Source organism: Eurypyga helias, unplaced genomic scaffold (genome assembly GCF_000690775.1).
Source record: "Eurypyga helias isolate BGI_N326 unplaced genomic scaffold, ASM69077v1 scaffold3561, whole genome shotgun sequence".
NCBI lineage: Eukaryota > Metazoa > Chordata > Aves > Eurypygiformes > Eurypygidae > Eurypyga > Eurypyga helias.
This window is the reverse complement of record NW_010232612.1, coordinates 32,049-55,107: the sequence shown is the minus strand read 5'-3', so window position 1 is coordinate 55,107 and position 23,059 is coordinate 32,049. Positions and strand designations below refer to the sequence as shown.

Here is a 23,059-nt window from a genome sequence, read left to right as displayed (position 1 = left end):
GCGGCCTGCCCCTCCACCACACGCCTGGCAGCTCCGGCTCGTTCACCGCACTGCCCCGAACTTCATCTTCGGCAGTTGGGTCTGAACGCTTCCTCTTTTCATGCCTCATTTTTAGCTGGATGCTGATAACTACGAGACTGATCCATGCCTGAAGGAGATTCGGAGAGCGGAAAATTATTCTTGGATGGATATAGTAACCATACATAAGGACAAGCTTCCAAATTACGAGGAGAAGGTACGCGAGTCTTTGCGTTGGGGATCTGCAGGCCGACATCTGCCGCTAGAGTGTGCAGCCGGCTTCCCCACACCCGCACACCCCACAGGGCACGAGGATGAGGTTTCCCTGGGCAAAATACATCCCCTACCGAAGTCCTTAACGTTAAAAAAGCGGTCTTGATACTATTTTAAAAACAGCAGAGGCGTTTTGCTTCTGTAGATTGCCTTCAAAGGTTTTGAGGGTAGTTTTCATCGCTCTGTCATTTCAAAACCAAGATTCCCACCAGCAGAGCCCCGCTGATGCTGACCTGTCCTTGAAGAGCCTCCCGGGATGAAGGCAGGTGGCTGCCAGCTGGGCATGGGCTTTGAAGGCTGGAACATCCTCATGGCTGCTTGCAAAATACGTCTTTTCAAAGTGAATGTTAACCTCATGGGATCGGAGGGACACATTCCCTGTACAAGAGGGTTTTTTTGCCTTGGGAAGCTGGTACCTTGGCTGTTTTTTAACAGTTCCATGCAAACAGTGCCAGGCTCTCAGATGAGCCCCCTGGAAGGAGCTTTCTCTTCCAGGTCTCCGGCTGCTGGCATGCTGCTCTGACCTGAGGATGGCAACCCAGAGGCGCTTCCATATTTCATTGAATTTCCATTTACCAGTTTGTTTTCAGCCCGTTGTGTTATATTGGTTTGAAATGGAAGGTGAACTAGGTAGTATCTCAGGTTGCTGGGGTGGCTGTAGCTGACACAAAGATGGGTTGTTATTGACGGGGCATTATGGACTTCTGCTTGTCCTGCCAAGCTGGGTTGGTGCTGGCGTGGCTGAACGGCACCGAGGCCTGGGCAGGTGATACTATCTGGCTCTGCACTGCTCTCTGTGTGCTGACCTGCTTAGGCTTCTGTTAATCGAACCTTTAAAGCATGATTTGTTTTGGGCTGTGTGAAATGTATAAGAATTCACCATTCCCGAAAAAAAAAAAAAAAAGTTGCTGCTGCTGCCCGGGAAGAGAGAGCCTGGAGCTCACTGTGTTGGGACAGGTGTGACGTGCGGTTGACATCCGACTGCTGTAGATGGGCCATGGTGGGCAGAGACTGCATTTTCACATAGAGCGGTAGTAGCCCATAGGGCTGATCCAACCCTACACCTGTGTAAAGGAGGAGAGGATAATCTCTAGCTCTGTTTTATTTTTGCATGTCTGGGGAAAGAAAAAAAAGGTACAAAATGATCAAACTGGACAACTGTGAGGACCAAATCCTGCAGGGGGAAGCCTCACCCGCCTCTCTCAAAAGGGTGTAAGCATTACTATTATTCAGAGGCTGTCATATGCAGCTCTAGCTGCTGGTTTTTGTTAGAAAAAATCCTGTTTTCCAAAGGAAATGTAGCAGTCTACTGAAAAGTGTCCTGAGACAGGGTCTGTCTGGCTGGGTTGGCCGTATTGACCGTGTTGGTCTAACATGTTGGTTAAATCACCGCCCAGTTACCCTTTGAAAGCCAGTGTCTGCTTTGCCTCATGTTTCTACCAGATTTCTTTGCGGTTTTTGTGTGTTCTGTAGTTTTAAGAGATACTTGCTGTTCCTAGATAAAAACGTTTTATGAAGAACATTTACACCTAGATGATGAAATTCGCTACATCTTAGATGGATCTGGGTATTTTGATGTTCGAGACAAGGATGACAAATGGATCCGGATTTCCATGGAAAAAGGAGACATGATAACCCTCCCTGCTGGCATATATCACCGATTTACGCTGGATGAGAACGTATGTTGTTATAGATTACTGCAAATTTTGATGACAAATCCACGTGAGGATGTATCACATTAGTAACTACGTGCCCGGAGACTTGCAGTTCATTAGCAAAACATATTAAATATGAAGTAGGAATATGAAAAATACTAAATAATTCACAGCATCTGAACCTTTCATCTCCAGGTCACAAATCCAGCTTCCTTTCGTCAGCTGTAACTGCAAGTCATTGCCACGTGATAGCCATAGCGTGTCTTGGGTGACAGCAGTGTGGGAGCCGAGCCCAGCGGTTGTCCCTCACACAACTGCCCCCGCTGTCGGCGGAGGGAGAGATGGTGTAGATGGATCCTTCTGTGTTGCCTTGTTGTGCGTCTTCCTGGGGATGGACAGAGCATGTCTGTCCAGCAGTGGCATTTTTCATGGGGGCTAAATTCGCCTTCGGGGAAAGAAGGATTTAAGGGTCCAGAGCACTCCTTGCAGCTAGATGTGCTAGACTGGATGCTGGCTTCGCAGGAGGTGACCTGCTTTCCAAGGGTATTTTTGGCAACAGGATTGTGAGGTTGGCACATGGAGTCCTGATCTCTGTGTCTGTCCTTGTGGGCTTTTATAGATAGGTTTGTAACCTCGTCATTCCCCCAGGAAGAGGGGAAATGCGTGCTGTCTCCTGTGTGGGAAAATTCCATCTTGAGAAAGGTATAATTTTGTATCAGCTGTCTAGGTAACAGTTACTGGATCTGTAAAAAAAGGATATGCTGCTGTGGTGAAAAACCTGACTTTTCACGTCTGTGTTTCGAGATCCATGGTGAATCAGCTACAATTTAAGGCTTTTTCTTTCCTTAGACAAAGTGCCAGGGGCTATAGCTTGGCTCCACAAGAAGACTTAGATGTTTGTCCACTCCAGGAACTTCAGTTCCATAATGCCACCATCAATGTAAATTCGTTAGGTGCTTCTAGACCCATCAGGTGCCTAACTTTCTCCTTGCCACTGCCAACTGCCCGGGTGCTGGGTGAGCGCTTAGCAATATTTACAAAACAGGTGGGGTCGAAAGCTGCAGCCTTGTCGGCAGAAGGGGAGAGGAGACTTTCCCGTAACTCCAGCTGAGGTTGGAGCACTTCTGCAGGACAGAAAAATCCCGTTTGCAGCTGCCACGGTGGCACCTTCGCACCTGGAGACTTTTGGTTGCCTGGTGACGGGGGCTGTTGCTTTTCCTAATGGAATCTGGAGACATTGCACTTCCAGCAATGGTGGTTTTTTTTTTTTGGCCAGCTTATGCACACCCCATTCGGCTCGCACTCCGAAGCCTCTGGTTTTCCTCAAAAGCCGTGTCTAGCCACCGTGGGTGTTCTGCTTGCGCTTGTTTGACTAAGGAATTAGTCAAACTGCTCAGTATTGTGGATCCGGCGCAACAGGATTTGGGTGAGACAGGACTGTGCTGGTTTCTTTGAAATGGGGAGAAGTTCCGTCGCTGCCTGAGCTGGAGGCACTGGCGACGACAGGGTCTGTTGCTGCACAGGTGCACGATTTCCCGGTGCAGTAACTGGGAGCAGGATCAGCAGCGTAGTCATACAGTTCTCTCAAGCACGTGAAGCTGTTGGTCCATACTGAAGTAGCTTCAGAAACTGCAGCCAAAAGTCCAAATAAAACCATTAACATCAGAATTAATGATCCAGTGGAAAGGAACTCTTAAATTACTTGTGACTTCTTGTTCTTTGGCAGAATTATGTGAAGGCGATGAGGCTGTTTGTAGGAGAACCCGTCTGGACGGCATACAACAGGCCAGCTGATGATTTTCCTGCTCGGAAACAATATGTGAAGTTTTTGGCTGAAGAAGCACAGTAACGGTGTCTGAGACCTGACGGGTGGAACAGCCTGCAGTGCTGTCAGAATACACGTGACTGGTGGCTTTTCGCTGATTAGACTACTTCTGTTTATGTACACACTTAGAATCACAGAATCGGAAAAAATTAGGTTGAAAGGTCATTTAGAGGTCATCTAGCCCAACCCTCTGTGAAGTACCGAGCCAATTACAAAGCTAGACCAAGGCGCTCAAGACCTTGAGGCTTGGAAACCTCCAGTGGTGGAGGTTCCACAGCCTGCCTGGGTGCCCCTTCCAGCGCTGAGCTGCTCTTGGGGGCGAGCGTTTGTTCTTCATGGCCAAAACCCTGGTAGCAGCGTGCAGCTGTTGTCTCTTGCCCTTTCACTGAATGCCTGAGGAGTCTGGCTCTGTCTTCTTCACAGAGAGTGGTGAGGCACTGGAACAGGTTGCCCAGAGAAGCTGTGGATGCCCCATCCCTGGAAGTGTTCAAGGCCAGGCTGGATGAGGCTTTGAGCAACCTGGTCTAGTGGAAGGTGTCCCTGCCCATGGCAGGGTGTTTGGAACTAGATGGTTCTTCAAGGTTCCTTCCAACCTAAACCATTCTGTGATTCTATTCAATGATTCTCCCCAGTCCCTTCTGGGGAGCTGTGGGAAGCTGCAGTTAGGTCTCCCCTCAGCCTTCTGTTCTCCAGGCTGGACAAACCAGTGTCCTTACCTGGGCTTTCTGCACCCCACATTGTTGCGGAAGGTGTTACACCGTGATTTGCCCTAGTTTTGACTACCAAGGAATGTAACCACTGGACAGGCTTGGACCACTGACTGTTTTGAGCCCGATGGTCCAGGAGTTTTTTCCACCCTCCATGTAGTTCCTAGCCTCAGTGCAGATACTGTGGGATGCACTGCTGAAAGCCTGGCTGTGGGCAAGGGGAATGATATCTCCGCCGCAGAGCCAGTCATTGCCTCCAGGGTGGCAGTCAGGATCGTCAGGCCGAATGTGCCCTTGGTCAATGGGCACTGACTGGTTGTTCCCCATCACCTGGTGTTTCATGTGCCTGGAATGGCTTTTGTAATAGCTTATTCCGTAGTTTTCCCAGGAACTGAAGTGAGGCTGGCCAGAGTTCCCCAGATCCTCTTTCTCACCTTTTTGAAGGTGGTGGAATAATTTGCCTTTTTCTGGTCAGTAAGACTTCCCTGATCACTGTGACCTTTCACAGATGGCAGCAGCCTTGCAGTGACTTCAGCCAGCTGCACTTAGAGTTGCTCAGGAATCCGTTTTCTAACCTTTTTTCCCTGATATTTCTGGCAGGTGGAATTGGGAGAGCTGGGCTACATTAATACTCCTTCTGCTGCGAATCCATGCCGATGAACTATGTAGGATTCTCTTTTTAATTAAAGAAAATAAACCTTGCTGCATTCTTGTCTAAAAGTGTTCCTAAGATAAATGTGCATAATCGGCGTTTTAGTATGCAGCTTCCTTAGTTCTGCCCTGGTACATGGAGCTGTGGTTTCCTCTGGGTAAGATGTAGCAATTTGCTCTTGTGCCTTACTGATAAAATTACTGTGAGTTGGGTGCGGGCTTTTCTTCCCTTGTGCTGACGCTAAGGACACACTCCACAACAGTGTTAGTGTGACCGTTGAGCTTTTATTCCTTGTGCTCCTGCTGGCTTGTTCCGTAGGACAGGATAAGCCGGTAGCTGTGCCTCGGTTTCGTTAGCTGTGAGGTGAAGAGGAGGCTTGGGCACACCAGTTCGTTTTCCAGGGGACGTGCAGCTCCTCAGCAGCGGGCGCCGAGGTGTTTTGGTACAAACGTGCTCTTTGCAGCGATGAGCAGCGGGAGCTGGGCAGATGCAGTGCTCACACCTGCTCTGGATGGATGGTGAGAGCCCGGGCTCTGTGCTGGCAGCAGCCTGCGTGCCGATTTCAGCCAGTGCTTCCCAAGCCTGGCTGAGGAACTGGTGTTACGAGCACGTAGGAAGCGTAACGGTACCCAGACAGGCATCGGACAGGCTCGCACGGATGCTGTGCTGCGTCGCGCCCCATCGGTTCGGGGTTTGTGTGGCACGTGTCTGGAAGGAGCGCTTTGAGTGTCCTCCTGGGCAGCACGCTGGGGCATCCTGGTCCCAGAATACCTGAAGGGGCTACAAGGAAGCTGGGGGGGACTTTTTACATGGGGCTGCAGTGAGAGGACAATGGGTAACGGGTTTAAATTGAAAGTGGGGAGGTTTAGATTAGATATCAGGAAGAAATTCTTCCCAGAGAGGGTGGTGAGGCACTGGAACAGGTTGGCCAGAGAAGCTGTGGATGCCCCATCCCTGGAAGTGTTCAAGGCCAGGCTGGATGAGGCTTTGAGCAACCTGGTCTAGTGGAAGGTGTCCCTGCCCATGGCAGGGGGGTTGGAACTAGATGGTCTTTAAGGGCCCTTCCAACCCAAACCATTCTGTGATTCTATGATTAAACCTGAGGGATTTTTCAAGGTAGAGCCGCAGGAATAAATGACAGCTACTGCTGGCACTAAGTTTTATTCCTTTGACTTATGTGCCACATAAAATGGTGTTTCTGAACCCAAAGTACGACTGCTCTCTCCTGGTGCTGGTGTCAGTCCCTGGTGTCCAGTCAGACTCATCCTCCTGCTTTTGGTTTTTCTAACCGAAGTCACTGTGAGGCTCCTCATCCCTCTGGGCCTTTCCGTTCTGCTCTCTGCGAAAGGAGAAGGGGAGGCAGCAGCACGGGCTCTCGGGAACCCCCATTTACAGCACAGCCATCCTGTAATGCGACAGGGGGGTGACTGGGAAGAGACCGCAGGTAACGTGCTCTCCTCGGGAGAGACGTACGGTTTGGAGGCAGGGATGAGGGATGGACAGGAAAGCGGCTGCCCGCCGCGACTGCTTTCAGCAGCTCGCTGATGTAGGATGCGACCTGGGAAGCAGGACTGAACCACCTTGTTTTGTTGCCTCTCCGGAGGAATATATACACCCAGCGCAGCTCCCATCTCCCGGCTGTCAGGAGTAACACACAATCGCCCCGCTGAGGATCGTTCATCATTTTCATGGCACGATGCATTCTGCCGCTGAGGGGTGGCGGGGGCTGCGGGGGTCTTCCTGTCAACGCTTTTCAGTCCCTGCCCTTTAGCGCTGTAGGTGTCTTTGAAGGGGTGAAAGCTTTGCTCTCCGAAAGCGTTTTTTTGTCAGCCAGGAAAAAGCAATTTAGGTCTGGTATAAAGATTCTACACCTGTGAAGAGATTACATGGGAGATTACACTGGGAGGGAACAGCTGGGCAGGAAAAAGGACGTTAATATTAATAGAAAACACTCCAGAGAGTGGAGGGAGCGGGGACACACCGTCTCGCTAGCGGTTTATTTTCATGGCGATTTTTTTGGTTTTGGGTTTTTTTCTTTCCCCCTCCCCCCCCATATCCCATATATCTAAAAGCATAAAGTGAGATTGATTTTTTTGGTCCAAAACCGAGTCTGTTTTACTGCAGCTAGTGGAAAATCTCGGTGCATTGATGTAGTATGAAAATTTATGTAAGTGGTTCCTGCAGCATTAACTCCAGGGGAATATTTCAACTCCTCCAGGATTAGAGTTTAAAAAAAAAAAAAACCAACGTGTAGGAGAAATGGCACTGAATTGAGGAGTTTGAGCTTTTTTGGTACCTGTTTTCCACTTTAATCCAAGCTTTTCTCAAGTGGCGTATACCTCAGTTTCTCAGGAGCAGCTTAAGAGAGCAGTGGCCTTGTTTTCTGCGGGCAGATCTGGAGCCAGCTGTGGACATTGAGCGGGCTTTCTAATATGGTAGGGGGGCAGCCAGATGGCTGCAAAATTTGTGATGCTGCTCTCCCTCACTATGTGTCTTTGGATATCATAAAGCAAGGACACTTCACAGCCTGTAGTGAACCAGTAGCACCCACGCCTGGTGCCCGTGCGTGGGTGGAGGGAAATGCTGGGTGTCTCGCCCTGGGCTGCTGAGAGCAGGGGCTGTGCTGCTCCCCGGCAGCTGAACACGACAAGTGTAACATCTTCACGCGCTCGGAGCATCGGGTGGGTCCTCTTGGCAGAACAGGCGCTCTCCTGCCTGGTTTCTGACTCCAGGGTTTAGCTTGGACTAGGAGTTTATGAGGAGGGATGGTTTCCTGACGCATACCAGCTGGCACACGCCGCTGCGCGTAAAGGCTGAGGTGGAGCTGAGCACAGCTTTGAAGAATATTCCTGGTAGCCAAGCAGTGGATTTAGATATTTGGCGAGGCAGGGGCTGCAGACCTGACCTGTGCTATGCTGGAAAATTACATCACCTGTTTGGGTGCCTTCCCGTGAAAGTGATAGAAATTCCCAGGTTCCCTTCCCTCTCCCTGAAACAGGGTCAGTGCCAGCTGTCTGCTGTTTCCCGAAGCCACGTAAACAGAGCAACGCACTGGGGGATGAGTTAGTGCTGCAGTTTAAATATTCCTGGCTCAGAGATCCAGATCTGATCTGATCTGATTTGCTGCACTTACCGTGACTTTACAGCGTGATTCCCAAAACACTGCGTTTGCAGACAGGTACTCCGCCATACCTGCACTTCGGAAACCCTGTTTTTATGTGACCGAGTTGCTAGCTCTCATCTTTTATTAACTGTATAAATACCCAGATAAGAATGAAAATGTCAAAACCCAAGACACTTGGGGAAAGGTGCAGCAGTTAAAGAGCTGTGGGTCGCTGTCAGTGCTGGTTTCCCCTACCGCAGTCCTCCTGGGATACCCGCACTAGGTTTTGGAAAGCGCCCCTCCGTTTCGCTGCCTTCTGTGCCGCCTCTCGGGGCACCGATTCGCAACCGCTGTGCCCGTCGGTGAGCCGCATCGGCTGGGAGAAAACTGGAGTGGGTATGCTCTGCGCCTCCCTGGTGCTTCGGGATCGTCCTTCGCTCGCGGACACGGCCCTAAGCTCCAGCTTGCCCTGGCATCACAGGCATTTGAGCCCAAGGAATTTGATTGGGGTCCACCCTCAGGCTCGTGGGTTTTTTCTGTATGGTTCAGGCGACTTGAAGCTGCCCGGCCGACTGTGGAGAGAGGGAAGCCGTTGGCGGTGACGCGGTAGAAGGGGGCACCGAGCGGTGCCCGGGTTGTGCACAGGCTGCTGCCGCTGCCCTGATCCTGCTGCCGACCGCTGGAGCGTGTGCCAGCTTCCGAAGTACCTGCTCGCACCCCGCGCTGCCAATACTGGCGGGGTTTTTTATGTCCTCTAGTAGTTCTGTTCTGCAGCTTTTGACTTCGGTATTTTCAGTTTAGCACTGCAGTTTTGACCATTTTTCAAAGCCAGAGAGGAACGTTCTCCCTCCCTTCCCTGCCTCAAGCAAGTAACATCCTGTTTTTTCCCTCTTTGTGGGTGAATTACAAGCCTTTGTTGCCGGGTTTCAGGTGGATTCATTTTAATGACTCATACACAATAAACATCTGCAAACAACTGCCCAAAGCTAGGACAGGATCAGGGGTTGATCCAGAACATAGGTAAAGCAGCACCTGGGTCCTCCTCCCCACCCGCGCCTTTCTGTTCCTCCCCCACACCAGGGCTGTGGCATCTCACAATCCCCTTGAAGGTGAGAATCCCTGAACGGGTAATTGCCAGGCGGACTTGGAGAACTAAGCAGGGAAGCATCTTTCCACTACTGCTGCCTGAAAGTTAGTGGTGGCGCTTGTTTGCATCCAGCGCTGCTGAGCTGCTGTTCCTACGCCAGACGCATGGTCCAAGTTCCTACAGTGTAAAGCACCTCACTTTCATAGAACCACAGAATGGTTTGGGTTGGAAGGAACCTTAAAGATCATCTAGTTCCAACCACCCTGCCATGGGCAGGGACACCTTCCACTAGACCAGGTTGCTCAAAGCCTCATCCAGCCTGGCCTGGAACACTTCCAGGGATGGGGCATCCACAGCTGCTCTGGGCAACCTGTTCCAGTGCCTCACCACCCTCTCTGTGAAGAACTTCTTCCTGGTATCTAATCTAAACCTCCCCACTTTCAATTTAAACCCGTCACTTTGGTGAAATACATTTTCGTCCCTGATGTTTTATTAGGTGGGTAGAAAGCAGAGCGGAAGGGGTGCATGGCATCTTCCTGTGAGGTCATGTTATAGGTATGAGCTGGATGAAAGGGATAAACCCCGCCTTGCTCCAACACCTTGTCTCCCCGGCCTTGGCTCCGGACAGCAGCAGTGTGGGTTGCTTAGGCAGAGGTTGTCTCTGGCTGCTGCAGTTCCTCCTACCTGGAATAGGTGTAAATCTCTACTTGGTGCTTCGGTCCCGTTTTCACACCCCTCTTGGTCACAGCTTGAAGCGGAGAGGGAACGTACGCTTCCCACTGCAGCTGAACGCTCCTGGAGATGGGAGAACCACACACCTTGCGATCTCCTGTTGGGCGGCGGCAGCGCAGGCAGCTCGACGCCCGCAGCAAAGGCTTCGGAAAAGGGTTGTCTGTCTGCCGCTTCTCAGACCACCGTAGTGTGGAAAACCTGGCAGCCTACCCAGGCGGGGTGGTTATTCCCAGCACACCCCTGCGTTGAAAGCCTCAGGATGAAGATGGATCTGAAGGGGGCGTTAGCTGGCTTGGTGAGTTTTTCCAGCGGGTCAGCGAGCTCATCCAGCTTGTGCAGGGCTGTGCGCGTGCTCGCGTCAAGGAAGGGGGAACGATCGTCCTTTCTGCTGCGCCGGCTGGAGTCCACTGAGGAGTCCCGAGCATGCCCACACGTCCTGTCTGGGGAACGTGTAGTGGGACCAGTCCAAAACTGAGGCACCAGGAAAATGCAAATGACCAGCTGGCGGGGGGATGCCATTATCACCTGAGCTGCAGTTCCGCACTGGAAGTGGCAGATAGACGCTTCAGTCCTTTGGAGGATCAGGGTCTCTGTGCATAATGTAATTATCTGAATGTCTGAAGTACAGCTTCTTTGCTCCCTTTTTAATAAAAGAGGAAATTTAAATGCAAAACTTCTGTTAAGGCACATTAAGCTTTAAGGCTTGAATGCAACAATCGGCTCGTTCGGGCTATGCTTTCCGCAGCTTTTCTCACTTAGCCAGATGACACACGCATGCTGTGTTTCAGAACTGAGCTCTGCCCTCATTTACACCAGGAACCCTCATTAAATTCAGCTGAATTCATTGAATTTAACAGGATTGCCTGGTGTAATTAATGTTTTGAGGACAAATTTTGTCCTTAGCTTTAATGCTTTAACACCACATACAGCATTCAGATGTGTAACTGGCTGAATATAGGGAATTCAAACGTTCAGCTTGTGTGTATGTTAAATCCAAACCCGACAGTGACGCTCTTTACTGCATTTTATAAACAGTTAACAATTTGCATACATCCAGCGGTGATAATATGCCTTTGCATTTAAATTTTAATTATTCTGCAAGTCTACCAGGATGTCACTTGTTTAATGGCTCACTGAGCTTAGAGGTCACCCCGTCCAAGCCTCTCCTCTGCAGGCGGTTTTATCCGAGTAAAAGCTCTACTAACAAGAACACAGCAAACATTCTGAAGCGAGAGTTGTGTAGTAACACACACGAGTTGGAATTTAGAGAAACTTGGAGAACGGGATTATTTTTTCAGTGTTTCTTTTTCAATGGTTATTTGACTGACTGGGATCACAGGTTTTTATTCTTTGCCTATCAGAATGCAGGCTGTCATGTACATGTGCAGGGAGTGTAAGGCACTCACTGAATCAAAAAAGGAAGCGTTTTACTCCTCAGTTGTAAAGAAGCAAGTGGCTCCAGCACGCTGGGTGATGGTGGATCATGCTACTTTCACTTCTGAGTTGGAAAAGACAAATCCAAGTTCCTGAAATTGTAGACAATAGTATAACAGTATATATGGCACCTGACCTTCAGCTAAATGCATGCAAATATGTTATATTAATTTACATATAATTACAATTTTTTAAAACTAGAACCATAGAATGGTTTGGGTTGGAAGGGACCTTAAAGACCATCTAGTTCCAACCCCCCTGCCATGGGCAGGGACACCTTGCACTAGACCAGGTTGCTCAAAGCCCCATCCAGCCTGGCCTTGAACACTTCCAGGGATGGGGCATCCACAGCTTCTCTGGGCAACCCGTTCCAGTGCCTCACCACCCTCTCTGGGAAGAACTTCTTCCTGATATCTAATCTAAACCTCTCCACTTCCAATTTAAACCCGTAACCCCTTGTCCTGTCACTACAGGCCCTGGTAAATTGTTCAGTGCTCTCAAAGTATTTGAGAACAATAGTGGTTACATGCCAGCATTTCTGTCTCCTAAGAAGCCCCGTGTGCAAAGAAAGCGACCTGTCGACCTGTCCTGGAGAAAACATACTACTAAAATCACTTATAATGAGCACAGTGAGCAACACACTGTGATTAGTAGTTGTGATGGACTGAAAACTACACTGATTGCAACTCAGTTAAGACAACATAAACTGAGAAATCGTCCAATGACTGTTAAACCTCATCTAAAATCATAGCAATATTTAAAACAAATGTAACGCCTCATAAAGAGTAATGCAAGAGTAACTACTTCTATTTTACTGTATTTTAATACTCACTGAAGATATGTAAACGGTGCTGAAACCCAACTGCAGCAGGTGGTGCTGAATCTTTCATTTTTTACTTCAGGGGTGGTACTTCAGGACAAGGTTAAACTCAGATCCAGCTGTGGAACCTGGAGGCCAAGCCAGAAACACAAATACCGACTGTTTTTTTTTCTCAGTGGATTGGCACTTACCCACCCTTTGCTTCAGCGCACAAGTGTGACCTGTAAAACGTACATGGCCGGTATACGAACAGCTTAGGCTTCTATCTTTAGAGGTGACTGGTGATTAAATTAATCTAACTAATTAAATTGACTTCTCATCCCCAGGTGTAGTCTGCTTTGCCCCTGACCGTAACTGCTGAGTGATCTCTCCCTGTCCTTGTCTTGACCCATGAGCCTTTCCTCGTATTTTCTCCTCCCCATCCCACCCGCAAGGAAAGGAAGAGTCTGGATTGAACCTTTTCAATACAGATGAAGGGAGAACTGTGGGCAGAGGTGTGAGATGCACTGATACCACAGTAGTACCGTGATTCCAAAAATCTGTGTTCCAAGGCATGCCAAAATCCCTGCACGCCGATATTGTCGCATCAAGGACAACCACTTCGCGTCCTTCTCTGCATCACCCCATCTGCTTCCACCGTGTTGCCTGACCCTTTGATACCCCTGCCCCAGCCACTCCATCCTTTTCCTCGGGAAGTGCTTTCTGCACGGTGGTAACGGGAAAGGAGGGGAGCTGAGGTGGTTTGTGTTCCACACCAACTGCTCCTTCCTCTACCCAGCAGCTGTGCCCGTCTATGCCGAGAGGAATCCTCAGGCTGTGGGGTCAGTATGAGGAAGAGCCGTAACCCGAGAGCTGAAAGGCACACGCACACGTTAAGGGGGTCCTCGAACAACCTTTTGGCTGTAGCCAACCATCTGCTGGTGACAACCAAGCACAGATGTTAGCCAGAGAGCTGGAGAGAGGAAAAAAGTATGGAAGAAAGCATTAAGTTTGGGAACAGAGAAATCCTCTGCTTCCACCCTCAGCTTTCCCGAATCCAAATGCTTTAATCTGAACAATGTAATGGTGTCGCTAAGCCAGGGAGGGGTCGGGAGACCATATGGCTCCCTCACGTGTGGCCTGCGCATGGTCCTGGGCAACTGGCTGTAGGTGGCCCTGCCTGAGCTGGGGTTGGGCCAGCTGGGCTCCGGCGGTCCCTTCCAACCTCAGTCGCGCCTGAGTCTGTTGGGTGTTTGTCACGCACCCTCCCTGGCGAGCAGTGGGTAGAAAGGCGGGATAGTCGCTAGTCTGACGGGGGCAAAATGACACACAGAGCAGGAGCAAGCGAAGAGAAGCGCACTCAGAACTTCATTTCTGTAACACAGGCACTGATGTTCTGTCCGCCACGCTCAGCTGTTGGATTTAGCTCAGGCCACTGGCGCACTGATTACCGAGAAACTGTAACAGTCACCGAGACAAGATGGGGTCAAATTCAGCTTTTCTTACAGGAAGAACCGGAGCGGCCGAGTGGACGCGCAGAGTGCGCTGTGGGGAGGAGTAACTACACCGCAGTGGACTCGCAGGGGTGCAGCCGGCTCTTGGTCAGCACAAAGTCTTCACAACGGCAGGACTGCTAGACACAAGGGATTCTGCAGTCATGCCACTGAGCAGATTTTATTTCACATTTACACATTAGCAAGAGTATATACAATTTAAAAAATCAGCCTTGCTGGGAAAAAATAGTTGGAAATGACCTATCCCAACTTGAGACACTGAGTGTTAAAGCTGTCGCCCTCTTTGATAGCTACAGCCTCTAGAAGGGCCTGCTTCTTCTGCATACTGCGAGACGACTCCAGTTCGTACATCGTGGTCAGGTTGAAGAGGACACTCTCGTGCAGGTAGTGTTTAGGGGCCTGCTGCACCATTCCTTCCAGCTGCCGGAGGGAATCCTTCAGCTTCCCCAGATAAAGAAGACAAACGGCAGCATTGTTGTTAGCCTAGAGAAAAGCATACTGTCAGTAAGTAAGTATATGTATGTACGGACTTGCAAGTGGTGAGAGAGAAGGAGAAAAGGAAGCCTAGCATCTGGGGTTAAACCAGATTTACTGTGTGCTAAGAACTGCTGTTTTTTGTGCATGTGTGCAAGTAACTAAAATACGTTATCAATCATACAATCCAACCCTTCTCCTCTTGTTATTCTCCAGGTTTATCCTGTGCCAGTAGGACTTGCTGACTTCTAAGAGCTGAAACTCTAAAAGACAGTCTAAACCACAATATAAACAGTATAGGATGTTAGTTGATTCTAAAACTCACTTGAAACCGATTTCAGAAACTACATGAGCCTCTGCACACTCTCATTTTCATAGTTTTTTTTTAATGACTTCACTCCATCTTCAGAAGTTTTTTTCTTTCTGGCTTACAGAGGGTTCCACATAAGGAACAGGAAGAAATTAGCACAAAGGCATCTACAACTGACTTCAAGTAAATTCAGCAGACAGGGCAGTTGAAATAAATCATAAATGATCAACTCAGGTTCCATTTTCTCTTCCACACAAACAAGGTTTTATGAGTTACCGGAAGATTCCAATGGTACAAAGTCATATAACACGTTTAGCAGCAGAAACTCACACTTTCTGAAAGCTGCAAATGAGTATCACAGAAATATCATAGAATATCACAGAATGGTTTGGGTTGGAAGGGTCCTTTAAAATTATCTAGTTCCCCCCCCCCTGCCATGGGCAGGGACACCTTCCACTAGACCAGGTTGCTCAAAGCCTCATCCAGCCTGGCCTTGAACACTTCCAGGGATGGGGCATCCACAGCTTCTCTGGGCAACCTGTGCCAGTGCCTCACCACCCTCTCTGGGAAGAACTTCTTCCTGATATCTAATCTAACCCTCCCCACTTTCAATTTAAACCCATTCCCCCTTGTCCTGTCACTACAGGGCCTTGTAAAAAGTCCCCCCCAGCCTCCTTGTAGCCCCTTCAGGTCCTGGAAGGCTGCACTAAGGTCTCCCCGGAGCCTTCTCTTCTCCAGGCTGAACAAGCCCAACTCTCTCAGCCTGTCCCCATAGCAGAGGGGCTCCAGCCCTCTGAGCATCTTCATGGCCTCCTCTGGACTCGCTCCAACTGGTCAATATCCTTCTGATGTTGAGGGCTCCACAGCTGGACGCAGCACTCCAGGTGGGGTCTCACCAGAGCAGAGTACAGGGGCAGAATCCCCTCCCTCGACCTGCTGGCCACACTTCTCTGGATACAGCCCAGGATACGGTTGGCTTTCTGGGCTGCCAGCGCACACTGCCTAAGTATTCGTGCCCTTCACACAGACTGGCTCTTCACCTCCCATCCCATTTTGTATCTTACGTACACTAAATCCCCTTCGGCACACATGCCACATCCGATTTTTCTATAAGGCTCTAAGCATATTCTGCTGCTAATTAAATCCACACATGAAGCATTAAGATAATAATTTAGGTGTTTGTTATAAATTTGGAGATTTACCACAGCATTTGATGAGTCGATCCTTAAAATTTCCGTGAAAAATCGATGAGCTTCTGCAAAATTATTCTGACCAAGGTGGAGAAACGCCCTAGAAAGGAAGTGACAGGTGAATGAGTTCTCCTCAAAAACCCAAGGTGATAATGTGTTTTAAAGAGAATGGACACCAGCTTTTACTTTTCCTGTTACAGATGTGAGGGTTTCTGACATTTGCTCTTCACAGTGTAATTAACAACCAGCAGGGAGACACTGATTCACAGACAAATGGAATGACAACTTGGATCATTTGGCTATTATAGTGCTTGCCTACCAAAGCAATGGTCTTCACTGTGTTTTTATTAATTTAAATGCAGATACTCTCCTCTAGGAATTATTTCTCTTCACGAAATTAGCCATGTTGTGTCATATTCAGAGGACTTTTGAACAGCGTTTTCCAAATGTATTAAGCCAACGTGCTAACCATTACACACGGAGTCCCCCATCATGCAGCTCGATTTACTACAGTGTTATTCCAGCATGCTCTGGAACTACCAGGTGGGAACTTCACCAGCAGATCTGACTGTAGGATAAGGGCCCCAAATAGCTACTCCTAAGAGTGATTTATGCAAATGTATACTGAAAAAGAAGAGTGAAAATACGCAGTGCCTGGAAGAATGAGAAAGAGCCTTGTAAAATCAACGGAAGGATCACAATTTCCATCCAGGATAATATGACTGTACCCAGTAATACAGATCTCCTGGGTCTAAATGCCATTCAGTCTCGGTTCTGACAGATAGACTTACGTGAAAGAGAGGAGGAGACCGGGATTGTCTCAAGGCTAGTTTAATGCTCACAGTGTATACTTTGAAAAACTGTATTTTAAAGGTTCATTTAGCTATTAAATTATCTACCTGTTCATTAAAACCATAATTTGGCTCTGCAGTCCATCCAATTTGTGAGTGGCTTTCTCAACGTCCTGAAAATACTTTTCCGCCGTTTTTATGTCTCCGATCTAGACGGTAAGATCAGAAAAAAGTTACCACAAGGAGAAGAGAAGAGATCCAGATTGATTATATCTTTTACAAAGGATAAGAACATGAGAACATATCCAAGTCCATTATCTAACTATTTGGCACCAAGCTGACGGGGTTACATCTGTTACCAAACACGGTATTTAGAGAGCCACGGTAAGATCATGGAAAGAACCCCCAAAGGCAGTGTTTCTCAGCTGTGAGCTGTGAGCATTCCTGGACTCTGTGGCAGGGGTGCCCCACCTCCTCATTTGGCTCCTCTGTTGTCACTGATTCCAGAGTTTATAAAATTAGCTGAAAAGGAGACAGGGTCAGGACTACTTCAGTGAGACAGGGTGTGACTGCGGGAAGGAGATGCTGTCCACGGGCAAAAGAACTGGGATACAGTAGGCTGGTAGCTCGCGTAGGACCCATTCGTGTTATCCCACTGCCAGGGACCACAGGATGGCTTCAGTGCATGAGCCAAAATACATCCGAACACAGCCCCAGTGCAACGGGTCACCGCGGGTGTTGGGCATGGTCCATCTGCAGCTGGAAAAATCCTGGGGAGGGGATTGTGCAGGCTGAAGGAATGAGGGATTTGAAAACTGGCCTGAAGAGGAACAGATTTTATAGGAGAGGGGGGCAGGGAAGGGGATTCCTAGAAAGGAAGGTGTATTTCACCTGAGGGTTTGTCACATACATTGCTATTTGAGATGAAAACGAGTAACTTTGAAGAAGGCCTCGTTGGTAAATAAGTTCCCAATGTACATTTCACAGAGGGATACACTCCTACTTTTGGTAAGGTTTCACAGTGATTTTGGGCTGGACAGATGGAAGGAAAAGTTAGTACTGGGTAAAATAAATCTGTCAAAAGGAGTACAACTAAACCAGTTCAGGAGCGTAAAGCCATGGAAACCAGGCAACCCTGGTGGGGAGATTCAGGGGGCCTCAAGAGATCTCCTGCTTGTTTAAGAACCAGCACTGCCAGAAATGTTTGTGACAAATGTGTGGAAGTCTCCTTAAAGCTCTCAGAGGGTGAATATTACACCCACTCCCAGGAAACTGACTCCAGAATTCTTACACACCTGCAAAATACACTCTTGTCTCACTGCACTTTTCACCCCAAGTTTTTGTCTTATCCATAGTGGTCAGGGAGAACAGTACAACTCCTCTTTTTTTAACAGCCTTTTACATACTTGAAAATCTTCACTGCACTTTCTCCTATCTTTCTCCTTCTAGAATGAGAATCAGTTTTCAAGCAAATCAGTGTTCACCCCTGTCTCATAGATAATGCTTTCTGGATTCTGATCATTCTGGTGGTTCATAGAATCACAGAACCATAGAATGGTTTGGGTTGGAAGGGACCTTAAAGATCATCTAGTTCCAACCCCCCTGCCATGGGCAGGGACACCTTCCACTAGACCAGGTTGCTCAAAGCCTCATCCAGCCTGGCCTTGAACACTTCCAGGGATGGGGCATCCACAGCTTCTCTGGGCAACCTGTGCCAGTGCCTCACCACCCCCTCCGTGAAGAACTTTTACCTGATATCCAATCTAAATCTCCCCACTTTCAGTTTAAACCCATTACCCCTTGTCCTGTCACTACAGGCCCTTGTAAAAAGTCCCCCCCAGCTTCCTTGTAGGTCCTTCAGGTACTGGAAGGTGCAATAAGGTCTCCCCGGAGCCTTCTCTTCTCCAGGCTGAACAAGCCCAACTCTCTCAGCCTGTCCCCATAGGAGAGGTGCTCCAGCCCTCTGAGCATCTTCGTGGCCTCCTCTGGACTCACTCCAACCGGTCTATATCCTTCTGATGTTGAGGGCTCCATGGCTGGATGCAGCACTCCAGGTGGGGTCTCACCAGAGCAGAGTACAGAAACCCTCTCCTGTTGCTTCACAGGTGCCTGCCGATCTCCAACTAATCTCTTTCCAGCAGTGAGTGTGGAAGAACTACTTTATGTTTCATATGTGAATACAAAATGTGCTTTCGTGCCACAGTATTGTGGAAGTCCGACTTGTTTACCTATGTGTAGCTTGCTTACCCTTAGCCTAATTCCTTTCTACAGAACAGTATCTTGTTAGTTCCTTCCCATTTTGTATTTGTGTGTTACTCCCAGTCTTTGGAAGTATTTTGCCTTTGCTGTTTGAATCACAGCCAGTTTAACGTTTCAGTTTCTCAGCTTGTCAAGATTATTTTGCATTCTGATCCTGCCCTTCATAGTGTCTGCACCACTCTCAGCTTGCTACGTCTTACAAGCATGTTTCTAATTTCATCGTACGAGCACCCAACTGAAAAATAAAAACACTGCAAACCCTAAAGGGATCCTTGTGGAAAAAATCATCTCGTGACTCCTTCTAGTCTTCCAGTGAATGACTTCCCCAGGACACTTTTCAGACACAGCAAACATCCGTTTTAAGGTTTCATCTGGATTTCTTCCCAATTTGCTTATCAGAGTGGCAGTATCCAAAGCCCTGTTAACATCAACTGTCTGACTGGTACTGCTTTCCCTTGACAACGTAAAGAAATTATCTGGGGAATGATCCAACTCAAGATGCAACTGTCCATCTACCAAAACATTTATGGATACCCATTAATACTCTAGCTAATTAAACAGACATTTGTCCCAGATGTTAAATAACTGGACTCAAACAAAACAAACATAATTCATTCTGAAAACATACTCATTCAGTTGTAAGGACTGAAGATTTAATTTATTTCCATAGATAAAGGTGTAAACCACCAAGAAAATAGTTACTTTTAACTAAAGGATAATGCTTGAGCAAGTGTAAATGAATCCATCCTTGAGTGGTTTTAGCCTGGGAATTAGAAGGAAGCCCCTAACCATGAGGTTCATCCGTTTCTTAGGCAAACCACCAGTTGCTCCACTGGGAGCTGGACGAGTACAAATCTAATATGCTTTGAGATTAATCACACCTTATTTGGGATATGAAGAGTTCTCATTTCTTAGCAGCATCTTGTATCTTCTCAGCAAACATGACGAAGTTTTAATTCTCATTCTTCCCACTGAGGGGAAACAGTTTACTTTTTTTTTTTTTGGGGCACCACATTTAAAATAATTAGTTTTAATTAGTCATTAAATGTTAAATATTTAGCTGTCTTCATCACTTAATTTTATTTAACTTAGTTCAGAAAGCCTGACTTCAGTATCTAATAATAATTAGCACTTCGGATACCAATGAAAATTCCTCTTCTAACCTCAATCAATCATATCCTCAAACAAGGAGCCTCCAATACACAATGAGCTTAAGTTGGTTGTTGTCTGGAAACCAAGATTATTTTTCTTAAGTACTCCAAGGATTTATTTATTGCTTTTAACTCTGCGTTGCAGCAACCTATTGCAGAGGGTAAGGTCAGGCAGCTTTCCACTTTCTTAATTCTTTAATGTAGTTATTTAAACGGCAATTTTGGATAGGTCAGCCAGCAAGCAGAGTCTATTGTCAACACACAGTAATATCCTAGAGACTGAAATGTGTTCACTGTTTCCCTGTTTCATGTGAACTTCTGTTTTACAGGTCAGGTGATTGCTGCCCGAATTACAGTGCTTCTGAAAATTTCTCTGCGACAGCCTCTGTCGTTTCCTGCATTCTCCACTTCTCTCATCCTCATTTCCCACTTACTTTAAGGCAACAGTTAAAGGCCGTACATCAGATCTAAGCCTCTGTATGCCCCACTACACGTGAAGATAACGAAGACACGGTTCCTTTAGGTCCCTTCCAACCTAAACCATTCTAGGATTCTTAAATTAGTAAGCTCAATTTAATTAAGAAAAAACACAGACCAAGTAAGGTTTTACATGTTGAAAAAAGGTTATCTTCTTTTTGTATTGTGCTGGTTTTGGCTGGGATAGAGTCTTTTTCTTCATACTAGCTACTATGAGGCTATGTTTGGATTTGTGGTGAGAAGAACATCGATGACACTGATCATAGAATCATAGAATCATAGAATGGTTAGGGTTAGAAGGGACCTTAAAGATCATCTAGTTCCAACCCCCCTGCCATGGGCAGGGACACCTTCCACTAGACCAGGTTGCTCAAAGCCCCATCCAGCCTGGCCTTGAAGACATCCAGGGGTGGGCCATCCACAACATCTCTGGGCAACCTGTTCCAGTGCCTCACTACCCTCTCTGTGAAGAATTTCTTCCTGACATCTAATCTAAACCTCCCTGATTTCAATTTATACCCTGATCTTCTAGCTGTTGCCAAGTAATGTTTATATTAAGCCAAGGACAGTTTCAATTTGTCACACTGCCCCTGTTCTCCCAGCTTCTTCTCTACACAAAGCTGGGAGGAGACACAGCCAGGACAGCTGACCCAAATTGACCAAAGGGATATTTCATGCCCTAAGGTGCTATGTTCAGCCTATTAAGTTGACCGGGGAGGTTGCTGCTCGGGGATGGGCTATTGATCACCAGGTGGTGAGCAATTGTTGTGTTGTGCATCACTTGTTTTTGTATATTCCTTTATCAGTGATATTATTATTATTTCCTCTCCCTTTGCTGTCCTACTAAAATGTTTTTATCTCAACCCATGAGGGTTTTTCTCCGATTCTCTCCTCCATCCCACCTGTAGAGGGAGGAGCAAGTGAGCAGCTCCTCGGTGCTTAGTTGCTGGCTGGGAGTAAATCACAACATCTATTTAACTCCTGAACTTACACTTCATTCTATGCTATTGCTTTATTTCGTATGTGTGACATCTCTTGTCAAACAGTACTTGTGACTGCTAAGCAACTAAAATCTGGCTCCCTTGTGCCTCCCTTGGATAATGTTCAAAGTTAAGAGAACAGTCTGAGGTTATTTGGGAATCACTACCTATTTTTGAGAAGCTGTGACATTTGAATACAAGAAAATTGCTTTCCCATTTTACCTGCCAGAGGTTTATTTTTTTTCAGAATGCCTTATCAACAGTGCACACATAGTACGCAGTGGTCTTACCAAAATGATGTGTGCCCAGCCCTACAACACACGTCTCTTTCTTTGATTTGAACTTTTTGGTTTTGTTTACCTGCACGCTGATTATTTCTCTTAATACACTGAAATCTTGCATCTATTGCAACAGTACCCTCCAGAGAGAGCTGAAGATTTTGTCACAAAAGAAGAGACAACATGCCAAACAATGAAAATTTATCTCCGTAAGGTGCTAGAAGAAAGGAGAACATTTCAATTCAGAAGTGATGCTTTTTATTAACTACTGTCTAGGATCACATGAAAATATCAAGGGCTCCTCATACTCCCTTTGGCTCTGTCCAGTTCTGACAGTAAACACGAAAGGCCTGTTGTCACAGCCGATGTTGTGGAGGTCAATGACTTCAAGTGACTCTGTACAGCGCCTGCAAACACCACTTCCGAAACGGGGTGGATGTAATTCTTTCTGAAGTTAGGAGATGCTTTTCTCCTGAGAGTGACAATTTTTCTGTACCAAACTGAGCTACTAACAGACTGGAGAGTGCAACACTAGGGCAGACCCTCTTGTCAGCAAGGCAGTGCTAATAAACTACCCAGTCGTTTTCCCAGTAAGACCAGAACTATGAATAACTTGTATTTCCAATAGTGTTATACATATTTACAGTGCCATTCTTTAATATGCATAATTAGTAGGTTACTTATTTAGGTAATAATTAATGCATACAGCCAATATCATAAAACTGCTCTACGGTGATGGAGATTCAGTTTAAATCCAACTTTTAAAGACAAACATGTTTTATCACACTGTGAAAACTTTTTGAGAACTGAAAATCCGTAACTGAGTTTGAATGACATTCTATGAATTCAAGCAAACAATCATAGTATCATAGAATGGTTTGGGTTGGAAGGGACCTTAAAGTAGTTCTAATAAATAATAAAAGGAAGTAGATACAAAGGAAAAGTTTGAAATGTAAGTATCAAAAATACGAAAGAAGTGTGAGGAACTTGTGAGATACTAAAAACTAAAACAATCAGATACTAATTGTTCAGATGCGTCATTTTCTGATAAGCATAAAAGTACTACTGTCCTTTTTTTTTTTACTTATTACTGTACAGCGCTACATGGATATAAGCTGGAAAAAGAAGGAAACTTTTTTCTAGATGAAGATGGCAGTTATACAATGTGAAAAAAAGTTTGAGGCAGTGAGAAATGATATTTCTAGTGAAATTCTGTCTCATGCAGTTCAATGGGAGCTTTACCATTAATTTTAGGGAAAGCAGAATGTTGCTCTTTAATTAAATTATTAGCATAACTTTCTACAGCATGTTCTTTGCTAATGTACGTGCATGTACGTTTAATATTATCAG

The 23,059-nt window shown here is 47.0% G+C and overlaps 2 protein-coding genes across 2 annotated transcripts in view; one reads left to right on the top strand and one right to left on the bottom strand.

The window, feature by feature from the left end:
• The first annotated feature begins 100 nt into the window (after window positions 1-100).
• On the top strand, window positions 101-3,890 carry ADI1 (acireductone dioxygenase 1). Its single transcript, XM_010161437.1, is given in 3 exon segments — window positions 101-235; window positions 1,791-1,970; window positions 3,673-3,890. Coding segments are annotated over 3 exon segments (438 nt in total). The 3' UTR covers window positions 3,796-3,890.
• A 10,058-nt stretch (window positions 3,891-13,948) lies between these two features.
• Window positions 13,949-23,059, bottom strand: part of LOC104516929 (trafficking protein particle complex subunit 12-like) — a gene marked incomplete at its 5' end in the record, with an annotated part of 39,065 nt that continues 29,954 nt past the window's right edge. The window contains 3 exons of the mRNA XM_010161436.1: window positions 13,949-14,282; window positions 15,786-15,873; window positions 16,673-16,773. Coding sequence (XP_010159738.1) covers window positions 14,040-14,282; window positions 15,786-15,873; window positions 16,673-16,773 — 432 coding nt within the window. The remainder of the gene's footprint in view (window positions 14,283-15,785; window positions 15,874-16,672; window positions 16,774-23,059) is intronic.